We start from the raw sequence: 16,899 nt of genomic DNA, 5'->3' as shown, positions 1-16,899 counted from the left end.
CCGCCGGCTCCCAAGGTTTTTTTCTCCATTCTGTCGCCGATGGAGATTTGGTTCCTTTCCGCTGTCGCCTCTGGCTTAGTTGTGGTCACTTAATTTACAGCAATACCATTGACTTGATTACAAATTATTGCAAAGATACGACTTTTACGATTAAATAAATAAAGGTGACTTGACTCTTTAGGCTTGAACTGATGGTAAAACTAAGGACATTATTAACGGTTTTACATGTATTCTGAAAGATGAAACTCGCAATTATGCAAAGGGCATTACATTTCTGATGAGTGCTTGTGGTGTTCGGCCAATCACAAGTATTGGGTCAGCTGGCCAATCAGAGCAGGGGAAGGAAGAACTAATGCATATATGAGAGATGCGTTTCCTGCACTTCCACTCTGCAGGGTGTCTGTGTATGTCTGTTTCTCAGGAGATCAAAGTATCTGAGGTTCTTTTAATTTACAATTGCTTAAAGTAGTAAGCAGTGGAAAGTTATCACTAGTTAGTACAGAGCAGCTGGTGAGGTGAGTACAAGTTTGTAAAGCATTATTTGATCTGAAAAACTCAAGTTAAACTCAATTTAAATTAATGTTTATTAAAAATATTTTCATTGTTTAATAATATTGAATAGTTGCCTTTGTCAAATTGCTTATTTTAGCAATGTTCCTTCTATTTTTTTTTTATTTTTTTCTTGTTGAGCAAAACCTTTCTCTATTGGTCAGACATTTCGGCAGCCTGAGCAAAAACATGTTTTATACCTTTATATCTGTACAGCGCACACACAAATAAACTGTAACTCTTAACTTTAATGTTTTTTATACTTGATTTAATCTTTTTAGAGTTATCTCATTTTAGATTATTTGAGAAAGTATTTTTTACAGTGCTGTGTCACCAAGAAATTATAATAAAAAATTATAATAAAAAACCCTGACATAGAACAGTTCAATACTTTATAATAATATAATATCATGTAATATAATTAATATATAGCTAATATTTTAAAAATGAAGCAGAATTATCTTTTTGAGATCAACTTTTTATTAGTCTTATAATTTATAAAAAAGCAAATATGTTTTATAAATATTTAAAACAAAAGTATATTAGAGTTTGCACACTGCTACACCTGTAAGTGTCTAAGAGTTTTGTTACTGTTCTGTGCCCATCATCTGCTATTTCCAGCACTTAATCAAGACACACTGCATTGGCTCTTGTGTTGAGCTCATCCGCAACCATTTGCAATTATTTCACATTTACTAGAATTCTCTCAAAAGGCTTTCCCAAACTATTATTGTGCTTGTCACACATTATTCCTTCTGTTGCGACTCAACAGCTTAGAGGGAACATTGTTCATAAGTCGCTTTGTATAAAAGAATCTGCTAACTGAATGATTAAATGTTTGACACTGATAATATATGATATTCACAGGACAAGCAGAGCACTATGGACAGCAGCAACTCAAGCAAAATGAACCAGACTGAATATAACAATAATAACTTGGATGAAGTTTTTTGTCTGGAATGTTTTTATGAGCTGTGGAATTCTATGAACAAGATTTCTCTGGTCTTCTACTACCTGACCTTGATCCTCGGTGTTCCTGGCAATGCATTTGTCGTGTATGTCGCTGGATTGAAGATGAAGAGGACTGTTAATACAGTATGGTTTCTCAATCTAGCGATTGCTGACCTCTTGTGCTGCCTTAACACTCTTTTCATCGTGACCGAGAGCGCTTTTGATCTCTCGCCTTACGCATCCGTACTGTGCAAGATTATCCCTTTCATTATGCTCATCAACATGTTTGCCAGCGTTTTCACACTGAGCTTGATTAGTCTGGATCGGTTTACTCAGGTGATCACACCGGTTTGGGCTCAGAATCATCGCAGCTTGTTCATCGCACGACTGTCCTGTGTATTGGCTTGGATTCTGCCTTCAATTCTTTGTGTGCCTTTTATGTTAACTAAGACTTTCACAGTAAATAACATAACATACTGCGATTTTGCTGACGATTTTAAATTGTATAGAAGTTTTAGCATCATCAGATTTGTGATTGGCTTTTTGGTTCCTCTCATATGCATCACAACATGTTACGGATTAATCGCACGCAAGTTAGGCAGGAGTCATTTTAACTCTGGACGAGCATTTCGTATCATGTCTGCTGTAATCGTGGCCTTTTTTCTTTGCTGGCTGCCGTATCACATAGTAGTTTTGTTACTAACGTTCGGAGAGGAGTCCAGTCTCTATGTGACTTGGGCAGTGCATCCGTTGACCTTCTCTTTGGCGTATTTCAACAGCTGTCTGAACCCCATTCTGTATGTTTTCATGGGGCAGGATTTTAAGAGCAATGTTAAACTTTCTCTAAGACGTGTTTTTGAAAGAGTTTTCTCTGAGGAGGGAACACAAGCATCACGATCCACACAGCCTCAACACACACACTCAGTGTAGAGAAGATATCAGCTCATTTATACAGAGGTTTCTGATTTATTTTTATTACTATTCTAATAATGTTGTTCTAATTATTTTTTTTGAAATTCATCAACTCGAAATCAGCAAGTCATCTAACTCTTATTCTTCATTCCTGTGTGTTTCTCTCTGTATTGTTGATGTATTTTCTATCGTCTATTAACTATCGTCAAAGCTTAACATCACAGTGATTGAATACTGATGCTTGATTAATTAATTCTATGCATAATTCATGAAGAAGAAAATGTAATTTAAAGCTTGTAATTGTGAATATAACAAAAACATTATACATTTATAACATATAAATTGCCTTATCTCAGTGATTTAGTCATATTGGTGTTTTTCTACTTTAGTGTTATGGAGTTATGGAGTTGATTACTCAAAAGAAAAGTGCATGATGTATAAACATTGTTTTAAATATAAAATGCAAAATTTTTAATTTTATCATTACTGTAATGTTCACTGAACCTTTAATTAATTTGTAATTAGATTTTTTGGTTTTATTGAAAATGAGGACACGTTTGGAGGCTGCAACAAAACAACTTCCTCCTTTTCATCACGACAGGAAAGTGACAAGGAGACACGTGTTAAATTAAATGACAGATAACAGATTTTAAGATTCCAAATACTTTGCTGTAAATGTATATGAACATTTCATCAGTAGTGACACACATTTACCTGCAATTACTAAAACCAGCAACTGCTAAGAAACTTAAGAAGTTCCTCTTTTTCCTTTTTTATTCTGGAGAAACTGGTCAAATAAATGACAGATGACAGACTGAAAGATCTCTATTCCAAATGCATTATCAAATAAAATAAACGTGTAAATGTTCTGTTTATAAAACTTTCTGTAAAATTCCATAAAAGTGACCTGATTCTGGATCAGTGTAGTATTAATTCTGCATGTCTTTTGTAGTATAAATAGTGAGCAGTATATTCATATTCCTTTAATGGAGCTTGATAAGGACAATATGAGTTTAAAATACTGAGAACCTACACGTGTTTGACCCATGTGATGCAAAGGATTTATGACATGCCTCATATGATGGCAAAAGAGCAAATTATTATGTTTTTCTTAAAGAGGGACATTTTGTAAAACAGAGTTGAACAGAAAGTGAGAAACCATGACAAATTATGAATATTGTCTTTCTCAGAAAAAGCATAAATCATAACTCATTTAAGTTAAAGAATTATACTGATATATAATGTCAGGCATTCTTAGAAATTGCTTTGAAGAAGTATGTTTGGTTTAAAATCATTCAGGCGTCTAAACTCTCAAAATCTCTTGAACCCTCTGAGCTCTTCTTATTTGTTGCTCTCTCATGCTCTCGATCACGTGCTGTTTCTGAAACTGAAGCCTCTGGACCCACTCCTCACGTAACCTGAGAGAAAACATTGAGGATTTATTGCTGTGTGCACACATAGACTTTATATAATGATGATACAAGTGGTTTTGGAGAATCTCATCTCAGCAAATATGTTTCATTTTTAAGAACCATTAAACATTTGCTGATTAATTTGAAATCTAAATTACCATCCAGAAGTTTGGAATAAAAAATATTTTTTTAAAGGTTTTTGAAACAAGTCTCTTCTGGTGATGAGGCTAAATTTATTTGATCAGAATACAGGGAAAAAAATTAAATTGTAAAATGTAATTTATTTCTGTGATTTTCTTCATTCCTCCAGTCTTCGGTGTCACATGATCTTCAGAAATCATTCTAATATGATGATTTACTGTTAATTTTAAATGTTATTATTGATGCACAATTGATAATACATGGATATTATTATCAATGCTTTTTGAAGAATATTTGTTTCAAATGGAATATTAAATGAGATTATAAATGTCTGTATTTTTTTTTTAATCAATGTAAACATGCATCCATGCTGAGAAAGAAAAAAAAAAAACTTTTGCATTTTTTTAATTGGTTTACACAAAAATATAAAGTTTTCAACAGTAGTTTTACAGCAAATCAGAATATTAGAATAAGGATTAGAAGTGTGTAATGTGTGTTTACTATTTATATTGATTAATTGTATATTAATATTTTATAATTTATATATTGATATCATTTATAACTAAATAACTGGAAGTGCTGTTAGTCATTGATTAAAAATATCTGGTTAATCTTTTGAAATGTTTCATAGAAATAAACAAAATTGTATAATGGAATATAGCAGCAAATGATTTAGTATTTTTTAAATAGGCTGCATAAGAACAAAACCATTTTAGTTACTTTTTTATTAGCCACTTCTATAAAAATCTACTTTGACACTACTGTAAATTCTGACTTACATGTAGCCCGGTTCAAAGTAGCTTCTCCAACATCGTTCAGATTTGGATCAAACCGTTGGATTTGCTACACTAAAAACTGCTGGGTCAAAAAGGGACGAACCCAACGCTGGGTTATTTTCGTTATTTTATTATGTTTAACCCAGCCTGCTGGGTTGCTTTTTTTATGGTTTAAAATTACATTGCAGGGTTTCAAAAACCAGAGCGGATGTTTCTTATCACTATATTTTAGAAGGAGAACTACTGTATTTAGAAAATGTTCGATTTCATTTCGCATGTAATGCTTGGTAAGGCAGCGTTTGTGAGGTCAGCGCCGCTTTGCAGCCGTTACCGGAGAAACCTTTCCCTCTCTCATAGTGATGCGCGGGTCCTCTCATAACCCGGGTCGGGTTGGGGCAGGTTAAGAAATTGGCACTTTATTTAAAAAATCAATTTATGGTACTGGAATGATTTGATTTGTTCAGTGACCATTTTTTCATATTATACACAAATACGCCACAGCAACTGGCAAAAAAGAGTGTCTTATGTGTTATGGCTTAAGTAGACAAATGTATTTACTTGTGACAAAAACTGATTTGGCTTTATTAAAGTGTGTGCATGTTCGCATTAAATAAATAGTCTAAATAAGTTGTTCAGATGAACAAAGCGCAAGGTATTCTTGCATAATTAAACATTTTAATTGTTTGGTCAGACTGTTCATATATAATATATTCACATTAATAAATCATGGATTAAACGTGGTGTTATGTTCTGTATGCTAAATATGAAAACAAGCGTATGTGCACCTATAACTGTGCTTTGTATCTGCTGATTGCTGATCGAGATTTACATGCTTGGCTCACTGACCCGGTATATTCTCATACGTTTCATTCACGAACAAGCTATATATCAGTTCATTCAACTCGTTCACAAACGGGAATATCGTATTTGTTCACTACATTCAACAAATCACATGCTCTGTCACATCTTGAGTAACTCTTTGACAGGATGAAACAGTTCACAGAGCTGTTCACGAGCTGCGCATGCGCTGCTAATAACGCTGAGCTCGCGCACTGCTGTGGAGGGAGGAACTTCAGGGAATGAGAAATATGAGTCAGTGGATTACATGAACGAGAACGATTCGTTCACCTAAAATATTCGTTCACGAACAAACTATCACTAGTACAATTCCCTATAGCCTATATTAAATATTTGGAATATTTTCACATTTTATTGGGTTCTTTGATAAGGTTACAATACGAATGTCTAAGTAGCAACGTAACTTCCGTGATATCCCCGATGCGCGGGGCGGAGCGGGTAAAGAAATTGTACTTTATTTGCGGGGTGGGCTGGGGCGGGCTGGGGCGGGCCAAATAATTTCAGAAAAGTGGGACCCGCGCATCACTACTGTATGTATAAAAATGTACGAAAACACTACAGTAAATGTACAATTAGTTAGGTTCTTTACCAACTATTCTGGCATGACAGTACACAAATAAACCACAACATTAACATTGATATTATAACATTTAACAGACGCATGTGTGACTGTGAGCATGTGTATGAATGACAGAGTGTAAACTCTTATAAGAGTCTTATAGGTTTGGAATGACATGAGGGCAATTAAATCTTTTCTTTTTTTTTTGTGAACTTTTCCTTTAAGAGGGAAGACGAAGAATGATGACTCTCCAAATCAGACAACTCCAAAGTTCTGCAATCAACACAGACGTCAATGGTTTTCATGAAATGAGCACGTAACCACAATGTTGTTGCATCAAAGTGTGAAAAAACCACTAAAGTGGTGTTTTTCTACTTTAGTGTTATGGAGTTATGGAGTTGATTACTCAAAAGAAAAGTGCATGATGTATAAACATTGTTTTAAATATAAAATGCAAAATTTTTAATTTTATCATTACTGTAATGTTCACTGAACCTTTAATTAATTTGTAATTAGATTTTTTGGTTTTATTGAAAATGAGGACACGTTTGGAGGCTGCAACAAAACAATTTCCTCCTTTTCATCACGACAGGAAAGTGACAAGGAGACACGTGTTAAATTAAATGACAGATAACAGATTTTAAGATTCCAAATACTTTGCTGTAAATGTATATGAACATTACATCAGTGTGACACACATTTACCTGCAATTACTAAAACCAGCAACTGCTAAGAAACTTAAGAAGTTCCTCTTTTTCCTTTTTTATTCTGGAGAAACTGGTCAAATAAATGACAGATGACAGACTGAAAGATCTCTATTCCAAATGCATTATCAAATAAAATAAACGTGTAAATGTTCTGTTTATAAAACTTTCTGTAAAATTCCATAAAAGTGACCTGATTCTGGATCAGTGTAGTATTAATTCTGCATGTCTTTTGTAGTATAAATAGTGAGCAGTATATTCATATTCCTTTAAGGGAGCTTGATAAGGACAATATGAGTTTAAAATACTGAGAACCTACACGTGTTTGACCCATGTGATGCAAAGGATTTATGATATGCCTCATATGATGGCAAAATAGCAAATTATTATGTTTTTCTTAAAGAGGGACATTTTGTAAAACAGAGTTGAACAGAAAGTGAGAAACCATGACAAATTATGAATATTGTCTTTCTCAGAAAAAGCATAAATCATAACTCATTTAAGTTAAAGAATTATACTGATATATAATGTCAGGCATTCTTAGAAATTGCTTTGAAGAAGTATGTTTGGTTTAAAATCATTCAGGCGTCTAAACTCTCAAAATCTCTTGAACCCTCTGAGCTCTTCTTATTTGTTGCTCTCTCATGCTCTCGATCACGTGCTGTTTCTGAAACTGAAGCCTCTGGACCCACTCCTCACGTAACCTGAGAGAAAACATTGAGGATTTATTGCTGTGTGCACACATAGACTTTATATAATGATGATACAAGTGGTTTTGGAGAATCTCATCTCAGCAAATATGTTTCATTTTTAAGAACCATTAAACATTTGCTAATTAATTTGAAATCTAAATTACCATCCAGAAGTTTGGAATAAAAAATATTTTTTTAAAGGTTTTTGAAACAAGTCTCTTCTGGTGATGAGGCTAAATTTATTTGATCAGAATACAGGGAAAAAAAATTAAATTGTAAAATGTAATTTATTTCTGTGATTTTCTTCATTCCTCCAGTCTTCGGTGTCACATGATCTTCAGAAATCATTCTAATATGATGATTTACTGTTAATTTTAAATGTTATTATTGATGCACAATTGATAATACATGGATATTATTATCAATGCTTTTTGAAGAATATTTGTTTCAAATGGAATATTAAATGAGATTATAAATGTCTGTATTTTTTTTTTAATCAATGTAAACATGCATCCATGCTGAGAAAGAAAAAAAAAAAAACTTTTGCATTTTTTTAATTGGTTTACACAAAAATATAAAGTTTTCAACAGTAGTTTTACAGCAAATCAGAATATTAGAATAAGGATTAGAAGTGTGTAATGTGTGTTTACTATTTATATTGATTAATTGTATATTAATATTTTATAATTTATATATTTATATCATTTATAACTAAATAACTGGAAGTGCTGTTAGTCATTGATTAAAAATATCTGGTTAATATTTTGAAATGTTTCATAGAAATAAACAAAATTGTATAATGGAATATAGCAGCAAATGATTTAGTATTTTTTAAATAGGCTGCATAAGAACAAAACCATTTTAGTTACTTTTTTATTAGCCACTTCTATAAAAATCTACTTTGACACTACTGTAAATTCTGACTTACATGTAGCCCGGTTCAAAGTAGCTTCTCCAACATCGTTCAGATTTGGATCAAACCGTTGGATTTGCTACACTAAAAACTGCTGGGTCAAAAAGGGACGAACCCAACGCTGGGTTATTTTCGTTATTTTATTATGTTTAACCCAGCCTGCTGGGTTGCTTTTTTTATGGTTTAAAATTACATTGCAGGGTTTCAAAAACCAGAGCGGATGTTTCTTATCACTATATTTTAGAAGGAGAACTACTGTATTTAGAAAATGTTCGATTTCATTTCGCATGTAATGCTTGGTAAGGCAGCGTTTGTGAGGTCAGCGCCGCTTTGCAGCCGTTACCGGAGAAACCTTTCCCTCTCTCATAGTGATGCGCGGGTCCTCTCATAACCCGGGTCGGGTTGGGGCAGGTTAAGAAATTGGCACTTTATTTAAAAAATCAATTTATGGTACTGGAATGATTTGATTTGTTCAGTGACCATTTTTTCATATTATACACAAATACGCCACAGCAACTGGCAAAAAAGAGTGTCTTATGTGTTATGGCTTAAGTAGACAAATGTATTTACTTGTGACAAAAACTGATTTGGCTTTATTAAAGTGTGTGCATGTTCGCATTAAATAAATAGTCTAAATAAGTTGTTCAGATGAACAAAGCGCAAGGTATTCTTGCATAATTAAACATTTTAATTGTTTGGTCAGACTGTTCATATATAATATATTCACATTAATAAATCATGGATTAAACGTGGTGTTATGTTCTGTATGCTAAATATGAAAACAAGCGTATGTGCACCTATAACTGTGCTTTGTATCTGCTGATTGCTGATCGAGATTTACATGCTTGGCTCACTGACCCGGTATATTCTCATACGTTTCATTCACGAACAAGCTATATATCAGTTCATTCAACTCGTTCACAAACGGGAATATCGTATTTGTTCACTACATTCAACAAATCACATGCTCCGTCACATCTTGAGTAACTCTTTGACAGGATGAAACAGTTCACAGAGCTGTTCACGAGCTGCGCATGCGCTGCTAATAACGCTGAGCTCGCGCACTGCTGTGGAGGGAGGAACTTCAGGGAATGAGAAATGAGTCAGTGGATTACATGAACGAGAACGATTCGTTCACCTAAAATATTCGTTCACGAACAAACTATCACTAGTACAATTCCCTATATCCTATATTAAATATTTGGAATATTTTCACATTTTATTGGGTTCTTTGATGAGGTTACAATGCGAATGTCTAAGCAGCAACGTAACTTCCATGATATCCCCGATGCGCGGGGTGGAGCGGGTAAAGAAATTGTATTTGCGGGGAGAAGAAATTGTACTTTATTTGCGGGGTGGGCTGGGGCGGGCCAAATAATTTCAGAAAAGTGGGTCCCGCGCATCACTACTCTATGTATAAAAATATATGAAAACACTACAGTAAATGTACAATTAGTTAGGTTCTTTACCAACTATTCTGGCATGACAGTACACAAATAAACCACAACATTAACAATGATATTATAACATTTAACAGACGCATGTGTGACTGTGAGCATGTGTATGAATGACAGAGTGTAAACTCTTATAAGAGTCTTATAGGTTTGGAATGACATGAGGGCAATTAAATCTTTTCTTTTTTTTTTTGTGAACTTTTCCTTTAAAAGGGAAGACGAAGAATGATGACTATCCAAATCAGACAACTCCAAAGTTCTGCAATCAACACAGACGTCAATGGTTTTCATGAAATGAGCACGTAACCACAATGTTGTTGCATCAAAGTGTGAAGTAAACCGGCAGGAGACAACAGAAACATTTATTTTCTAAAAATAACTTACATAAAATCTCTAAAGAATGATGCTCTCCCATGTCTCTGGCTTTTAACATCTACAAAAACAAAAAAACAAACATTATTTTACTCTTAGTGAAAAAAAAAAAGAATTTATAACATGAAATTATGAAGTTTACTTGCCTTAAACTATCTTAACCTCTCTTCTAAAGAAGCTGAGGAAACCACCACTTCCTCACACAAGCAGACGTCTGTGTAACTCAAAGTTAGTTTGAGTTCTGCAAAGAAAAAAGGGACATCAATAGTTAAAATATGAACATATAATAACACTGTTACTGCATCAAAATGTGAAGTAAACAGGCAGGACACAACGGAAACATTATTTTTCTAAAAAATAACTCATTAGTCTCAAAAGAATGAAGTTAACTTGTCTCTGGTTTTCAACATCTACAAAACCAAACATTAATTTAGTCTTAGTAAAAATAAAGATAACTTGATGTTATTCTGAAGTTTACTCTCCTTAAACCCGTCTGTCCCTCTCTTCTGAAGAAGCTCCTCCTCACAGTCTGTGACTCCTCACACAAACAGCTTCTGTGTCTTTAACTCTCAGTGCGAGGACAATGAAGACACGAGCTCGACAAGTCTGAAATATTACATGTAAAACATACTTTTAACAGTTACCACTTCAACAGCCTCAAAATAATTATGTTAGCCTTTACTACACAATGCTGTTTCCTTTAGGAGACTAACATACATTCAGTTTAACCACGAAAAACATGATAACAAATTAACATGAGTGTAACCGTAACCATAACCGTCTATTAACACCTCAAAAAGTGTAGATAATTTACACAATCATAGGCCACGCCCACAATCCAAGATGGCAGCATGTCCTTTGTTTGTTTGTTAGGAGTTTGTCTCTGTTTTGATGTTTTTAAAGGATTTTATGACATATTATTATCTTTTTGAATACGGCAGTCAGTATTTCATGCATTGTTTGACAAAAATATGTGGATGTTCCTGAAACTGGAAGATTACATCCCCTAGGGCTAACAGGCCTGAGCCTGAGCCTTAGCCTGCTTCAGCCTCTTGCAGCTAACCGTCCTGGACCTGAGCCTGCTACAGTCTTCTTCAGCTTAGCAGCCTGGAGTATCTGAGTATCTCAAACTGAGGTCTGTGCTATTCACTTTTCTTAGTGCTAAAAGTTTAGGATAATGGCCTTATTTACGATTCCTATATGCCTATTGGGGATTTGGGATCTTGGAGTGAGCAACTGTTCCTGGACACATTGGGGGAGAGCTTCGGACAGTCACCTCAATTTGAAAAATGTTTGTTACAGAGGCACTTGCTCTATACCTTTTATAAAACCAGAGCAACTACCGATTCAATTGGATCGTGACATAAACTTTTTGCCAGCTCTGCCCAGAGACCTACCTAAACTTCAATGCATTTTTGCTTTGTATCTCACTTGTTCAGTAAATGAAGCAATTTGCCTGGCTTCTACGTATCAAAGAATTGAGTCAAAGTCAAATGTGAAACAAAGTTTGTTGATCGTCTTTATTCAATAAAGGATATTTTGGCTAAATTGAGTTACACTGAACTACTTATGGCAGGTGATTTGAACTGGGACTGGCTAAATTCCAGTTCTGATGAATTTAAAAGGTTTTGTGACTCTGTTAATCTTACCCAGTTAGTCCATCTACCCACCAGACCTAATCTTAAGAATCCAGAAAAGTCTACTTTGATTGATTTGATTTTAACAAATGTGCCTCATAAGATCTCTTCTCTGGGTGTCTTCTGTGATGATTTAAGTGATCACTGTGTAGTTGCTGCCTGTTGAAATACTAAAATTTCGAAATGTAAACCACGCGTTGTTTGTAAGAGGAATCTTTAACATTTTAATGAACAAGCTTTTCATTATGATTTGTCAATGGTGAAATGGGAAAACATAGGGTTACTACCAGATGTAGAGATAGGATTGACATTTTTTAAGAAAAGTTTTATGCAAATTGTAAACAAACATGCACCTTTAAGGAAATGCAGAGTGAAGGGGCGAGAAAATCCCTGGTTTCCACAAGAACTGGCAGATACCATACATGAGCGTAACAGAGCATGGGTCAAGGCAAGAAAAACAGCTTCTTCCATTGACTGGTCTGTTTTCAAATGGCTTAGAAATAAATGCACTTCTCTTATCAAAAAGGCCAAATCTGAATTCTTTTTGTCTGTTACCAATGATAACCTCAATGATCAACATAAATTCTGGAAAGTAATTAAGTCTCTTTCTGTGAATAAAATATCTCAGGTTCTTCCTATATTTTTGAACGATTCAGTCCCAGTTTATGATCGAAGTGAAGTCTTGAATTGTTTTAATGAACACTTTATATTATCTGGTTCCTTGTTTGATAATCCAGGAACTTCCTTGATGAATCCTTTTACTGTCCTTGAAGTGTATAAGGCTCTAAAAACATTGGATCACAGAAAACCCCCTGGGCCAGACATGATGGAGCCTTACTTTTTGAAGACAGCAGCAAATTTTAGATCTTTTTAATCTTTCAATCAAAACCAAAAAAATTCCATCCGTTTGGAAATCAGCTTTTGTTTTACCTTTATTAAAGGGGGGGGGGGGGTGAAATGCTATTTCATGCATACTGAGTTTTTTACACTGTTAAAGAGTTGGATTCCCATGCTAAACATGGACAAAGTTTCAAAAATTAAGTTGTACGTTTGAAGGAGTATTTTTTTTTTCCAAAAATACTTCTTCTGGTTTGTCACAAGTTTCTGAAAGTTTTTTTCGAGTATGGGTCTGTGTGACGTTAGATGGAGCGGAATTTCCTTATATGGGTCCTAAGGCACTTCTGCCGGAAGAGCGCACGCTCCCGTATAGCAGAGCACTGAGAGCAGAGACATTCACTGATCAAAACGAGAGCGAAATGTCACAAAAAAAGTGTGTTTTTGGTTGTCAGGTCAAGACAACCCTGCACAGATAACCCCCCCCAACAAAAAAACATCATTAAGGGACAAGTGGATGAAGTTTATTTAGACAGAGCATCAACGGAGTTGTGCAAGTGTTTTTGTTTGTTCCCTGCATTTCGAAGATGCTTGTTTTACAAACAAGGCCCAGTTTGATGCCGGATTTGCATATCGTTTATTTCTTAAGGATAATGCAGAAAAAGGGTCACGATCGTGTGTTGGAACCACAGGCGGTGAGTAAAACTGCCTCAAATATCTCTGTGTTGTTAACTTAGCTATCGGCGCGTAAGCACATCAAGTAAAACAACATGTGATGTTGGCATAAAACTGCACTTTCCGAATGTACACCTTAAAAAAAATAATAAAAAAAAATAAAAAAAGACGACAGAGTGGAACTTAGTCATTTTCCAAAACCGCTAAGCAAATATATACAGTTTCAGTACATACTACATAGAGACGTCCTGCTGTAGTCATTGCTGCTGCTGCTATTGTTCTATTTCAGCCTCTGAAATTGATTCTGGATCATAAATATACTCTGAATCTGACTGTTAGCCATGGTTTGTTTTGGATGATGGTTTTTTCCTCACAGTAATGTCACAGCTTCCAAACGCTCTCAACGCAAAAGCCTACTCACGCTCGGGATTCTTTAGCTCCGCCCACACGTCACGCCTCCAGCCACCCGTGTTTTTCTGGGAAAAAAACGGTACAAACTATCTTTTGCTTATAAATATAATAAAACTAAAGACTTTTTGGAGTTATGAAGGATGCAGTACTACTCTAAAGGTACTCAAGATTAACAGGATATTGAGTGAAAATGAGCATTTCACCCCCCCCCCCCCCCCTTTAAAAGGAGGTGATCCAGCAGTTATGTCTAATTATAGGCCAATATCAAATGTATGTGTTTTATTGAAAATTCTGGAATCTCTTGTTTGTGATCAGCTGAAAGCGTTCCTGTATTAAAATGACATCCTCTCTTAATTTCAATCAGGCTTCAGAAAAAAACACAGTACTATCACCGCTACTATGAAGGCGATAAATGAAGGTGATGTGATAAATGATATTATTGTAGCACTTGATAAGAAACAGTTCTCTGCTTCACTTTTTTTTGATATGTCAAAAGCTTTTGACACTGTCGACCATGCTGTTTTAAAGAACAGATTAATTTGCTCAGGATTGTCAGAGCATGCAGTTGCATGGTTCTCAAATTATTTGAATAACAGGACTCAATGCATTAAATATGAGGGACTCTGTTCTGATTTTATTGTTGTCCATAAGGGGGTGCCACAGGGCTCAGTTTTGGGCCCCCTCTTATTTATCTTGTATATCAATGATTTGGGTCAAAATGTTTCTGATGCTAATATGCATTTTTATGCTGATGATACAGTCATTTACTGCTATTGATCATCCCTTGCTCAGGCAATTGAAACCCTGCAGAAAGCTTTTGTTGCTGTCCAGCATCCACTTCTTCAGTTAAAACTAGTCCTTAATGCTGACAAAACTAAGCAACTAAGCTAATGTTGTTTTCAAATTTTACAATGGTGCTTCAGACTGTTCCAGTACTGTCTACTCTTGAAGGGAATATTATAGAGTATATTATTATAGAATATTAAATTATAGAAAATTATAGAATATAAATACCTTGGTGTCTTGAGTGATAACTCCCTCACTTTTAAACCACACATAGAACAACTTGTGAAGAAATTAAAACTTAAACTGGGGTTTTTCTTCCGTAATAAATTGTGTTTTTCTTTTGAAGTAAAAAAGCGCCTTGTCACTGCAACTTTTTTAACTGTGCTAGATTATGGTGATCTTTTTTAAATGAATGCTTCTTCATGTCTTCAAATGGTGGACATTGTCTACCATGCTTCTTTGAGGTTCATTACTAACTGTAGAGCCATGACGCATCACTGTGAATTGTATTCACGAGTGGGATGGCCCTCTCTGGCCACTAAGAGGCAGGGACATTGGTACACTTTTATTTTCAAAGCTATGCTTGGATAACTGCCTCCATACATTTGTACTTTAATCACACAGAGAAGTGCTGACTCTTACTCCCTGCGATCAAATGATCAGCTGTTGCTGAGTTGGGGAAGAAAGCCTTTGTCCACAGGACTGGAAACTGACTGAGCTCTCGTCCTTAAACACTTTAAAACAAAACTGAAAGCAATGGAGACTGCCTCAATACTGTGCAATTGTTTTTCATAACCCGTGTTATTTTAATGTTCCTTTGCATGTTTATAATTGTGTAAATTTTGTTGCCTCTTGACCAGGACTCTCTGGTTAAATAAAGGTAAAAAAAAAAAAAAGATAATGCAAAAAAAACTTATGTAAGTGATGTAAGACATTCACGGAAGTTATATTAAAAGTACCTCTCTTGTTCAGTAATGTTATACCTCCGTGTCTGAGTCGAAAACCGCGTCCACATTTTATTTTTATAAAACATTAAGGTTCTTTTGTTTCAGCCTTTCATACAACCGGGTAAACAATAAACGCTAAGTTTACATTTTGAATCTTTAACGTTACTTACCATAATGTCTTTCACTCGTCTCTCGCTTCTTTCACGGTTAGAAAATGGCGTTCCCAACCCAGCCCTGATGTGTTAAAATCAAGACCAAATTTCAACCCAAACTTGGTTTAAAACAACCCAAAGTTCTACGGAGCGGTCTCAACCCAGTGTTTTGTAGAGTGTATGAAGCATGCTGCGGTTCGTCTGTATGAACAATGTATTCACTACACACTCAGAAAGCTGCCCTCGTCTCTACAGCTGTTTCTTCTGAAACACACTGCCTTCAGTGGTGTAGTCAGGGCCAAAAGTAGAGCGGAACAGTCTCCAATACAGTGCTGCGCTTGCGTCACAATATATAGTGATAAACAACACAAGTCGCTTCATCAATTCAGATGTGACACAGAATTATTGTTATAGTTGTGTTGTGTGCTACAGTATATGAGAACATTAAAGGTAGTGATGATATAAACTGCATGAAGAGGTAAACTGGAATACATGCACAGGCCTACATAGACTTTTCAATTCAGCACCATAGTAATTTACCATGGTCTTACTTCTCGTGACCATCTTATTAGTAGGTCTATTATTACATTATAAGCAAGAATTTCTCTCTTTAGATGTTTACTTCTAATTAATTTGAAATAAGAGCCCGATTAAATATAAATATCAGTGTATTTGATAAATTAGGTGTATATTATTTACAAATCATAACGTTTTTTAAGGGATAGTTCACCCAAATATATATAAAAAAAAACTTATTCAACATCATGTCCTTCCAAACCTGTATGAATTTCTGCAAAATGGTTTGGTAACATTCTAAAAAATACATTTATTTTGTGCTCCACAGAAGAAAGTAAATCATACTGGTTTGCAATCACTTGAAGGTGAGGAAAGGATGACAGAATCCATTAGAAATAGGCCTAATTTCTTTGGGATTCTAGCTCAAAATCATTGCTTGAGTGTCAAGTGCATTTCTATTTGAAAAAAAAAAATGCATTTGCTTTGAATTTCAATAATATCTATCATTATTTGTTTTTGTCCTTTTTTACTATTCATTTATTTACTCCAACTGAAGGCACTTTAACCCAGCAGATCAATAATGGGGAAACTCGTGGGCTGGATATGTCCAGGGCTGAATTTGATCGCCAGTCCAGCCCTGCATAGATG

General features: G+C 34.9%; 1 protein-coding gene across 1 annotated transcript; it reads left to right on the top strand.

Moving 5' to 3' along the window:
• The first annotated feature begins 372 nt into the window (after positions 1–372).
• LOC113072969 (C3a anaphylatoxin chemotactic receptor-like) lies at positions 373–3,978 on the top strand. The gene is made up of 2 exons (XM_026245843.1): positions 373–515; positions 1,417–3,978. Exon 2 carries the CDS (start codon positions 1,432–1,434, stop codon positions 2,428–2,430), a length of 999 nt encoding a protein of 332 aa, XP_026101628.1. The 5' UTR covers positions 373–515; positions 1,417–1,431; the 3' UTR covers positions 2,431–3,978.
• Positions 3,979–16,899: the final 12,921 nt, after the last annotated feature.

Source organism: Carassius auratus, unplaced genomic scaffold, assembly GCF_003368295.1.
Source record: "Carassius auratus strain Wakin unplaced genomic scaffold, ASM336829v1 scaf_tig00011176, whole genome shotgun sequence".
Taxonomy (NCBI): domain Eukaryota; kingdom Metazoa; phylum Chordata; class Actinopteri; order Cypriniformes; family Cyprinidae; genus Carassius; species Carassius auratus.
This window is presented reverse-complemented; position numbering and strand designations above follow the sequence as displayed.

Coding starts and splice junctions, on each gene's coding strand:
- LOC113072969 (XM_026245843.1), top strand. CDS start 1,432: ATGGACAGCAGCAACTCAAGCAAAATGAACCAGACTGAATATAACAAT.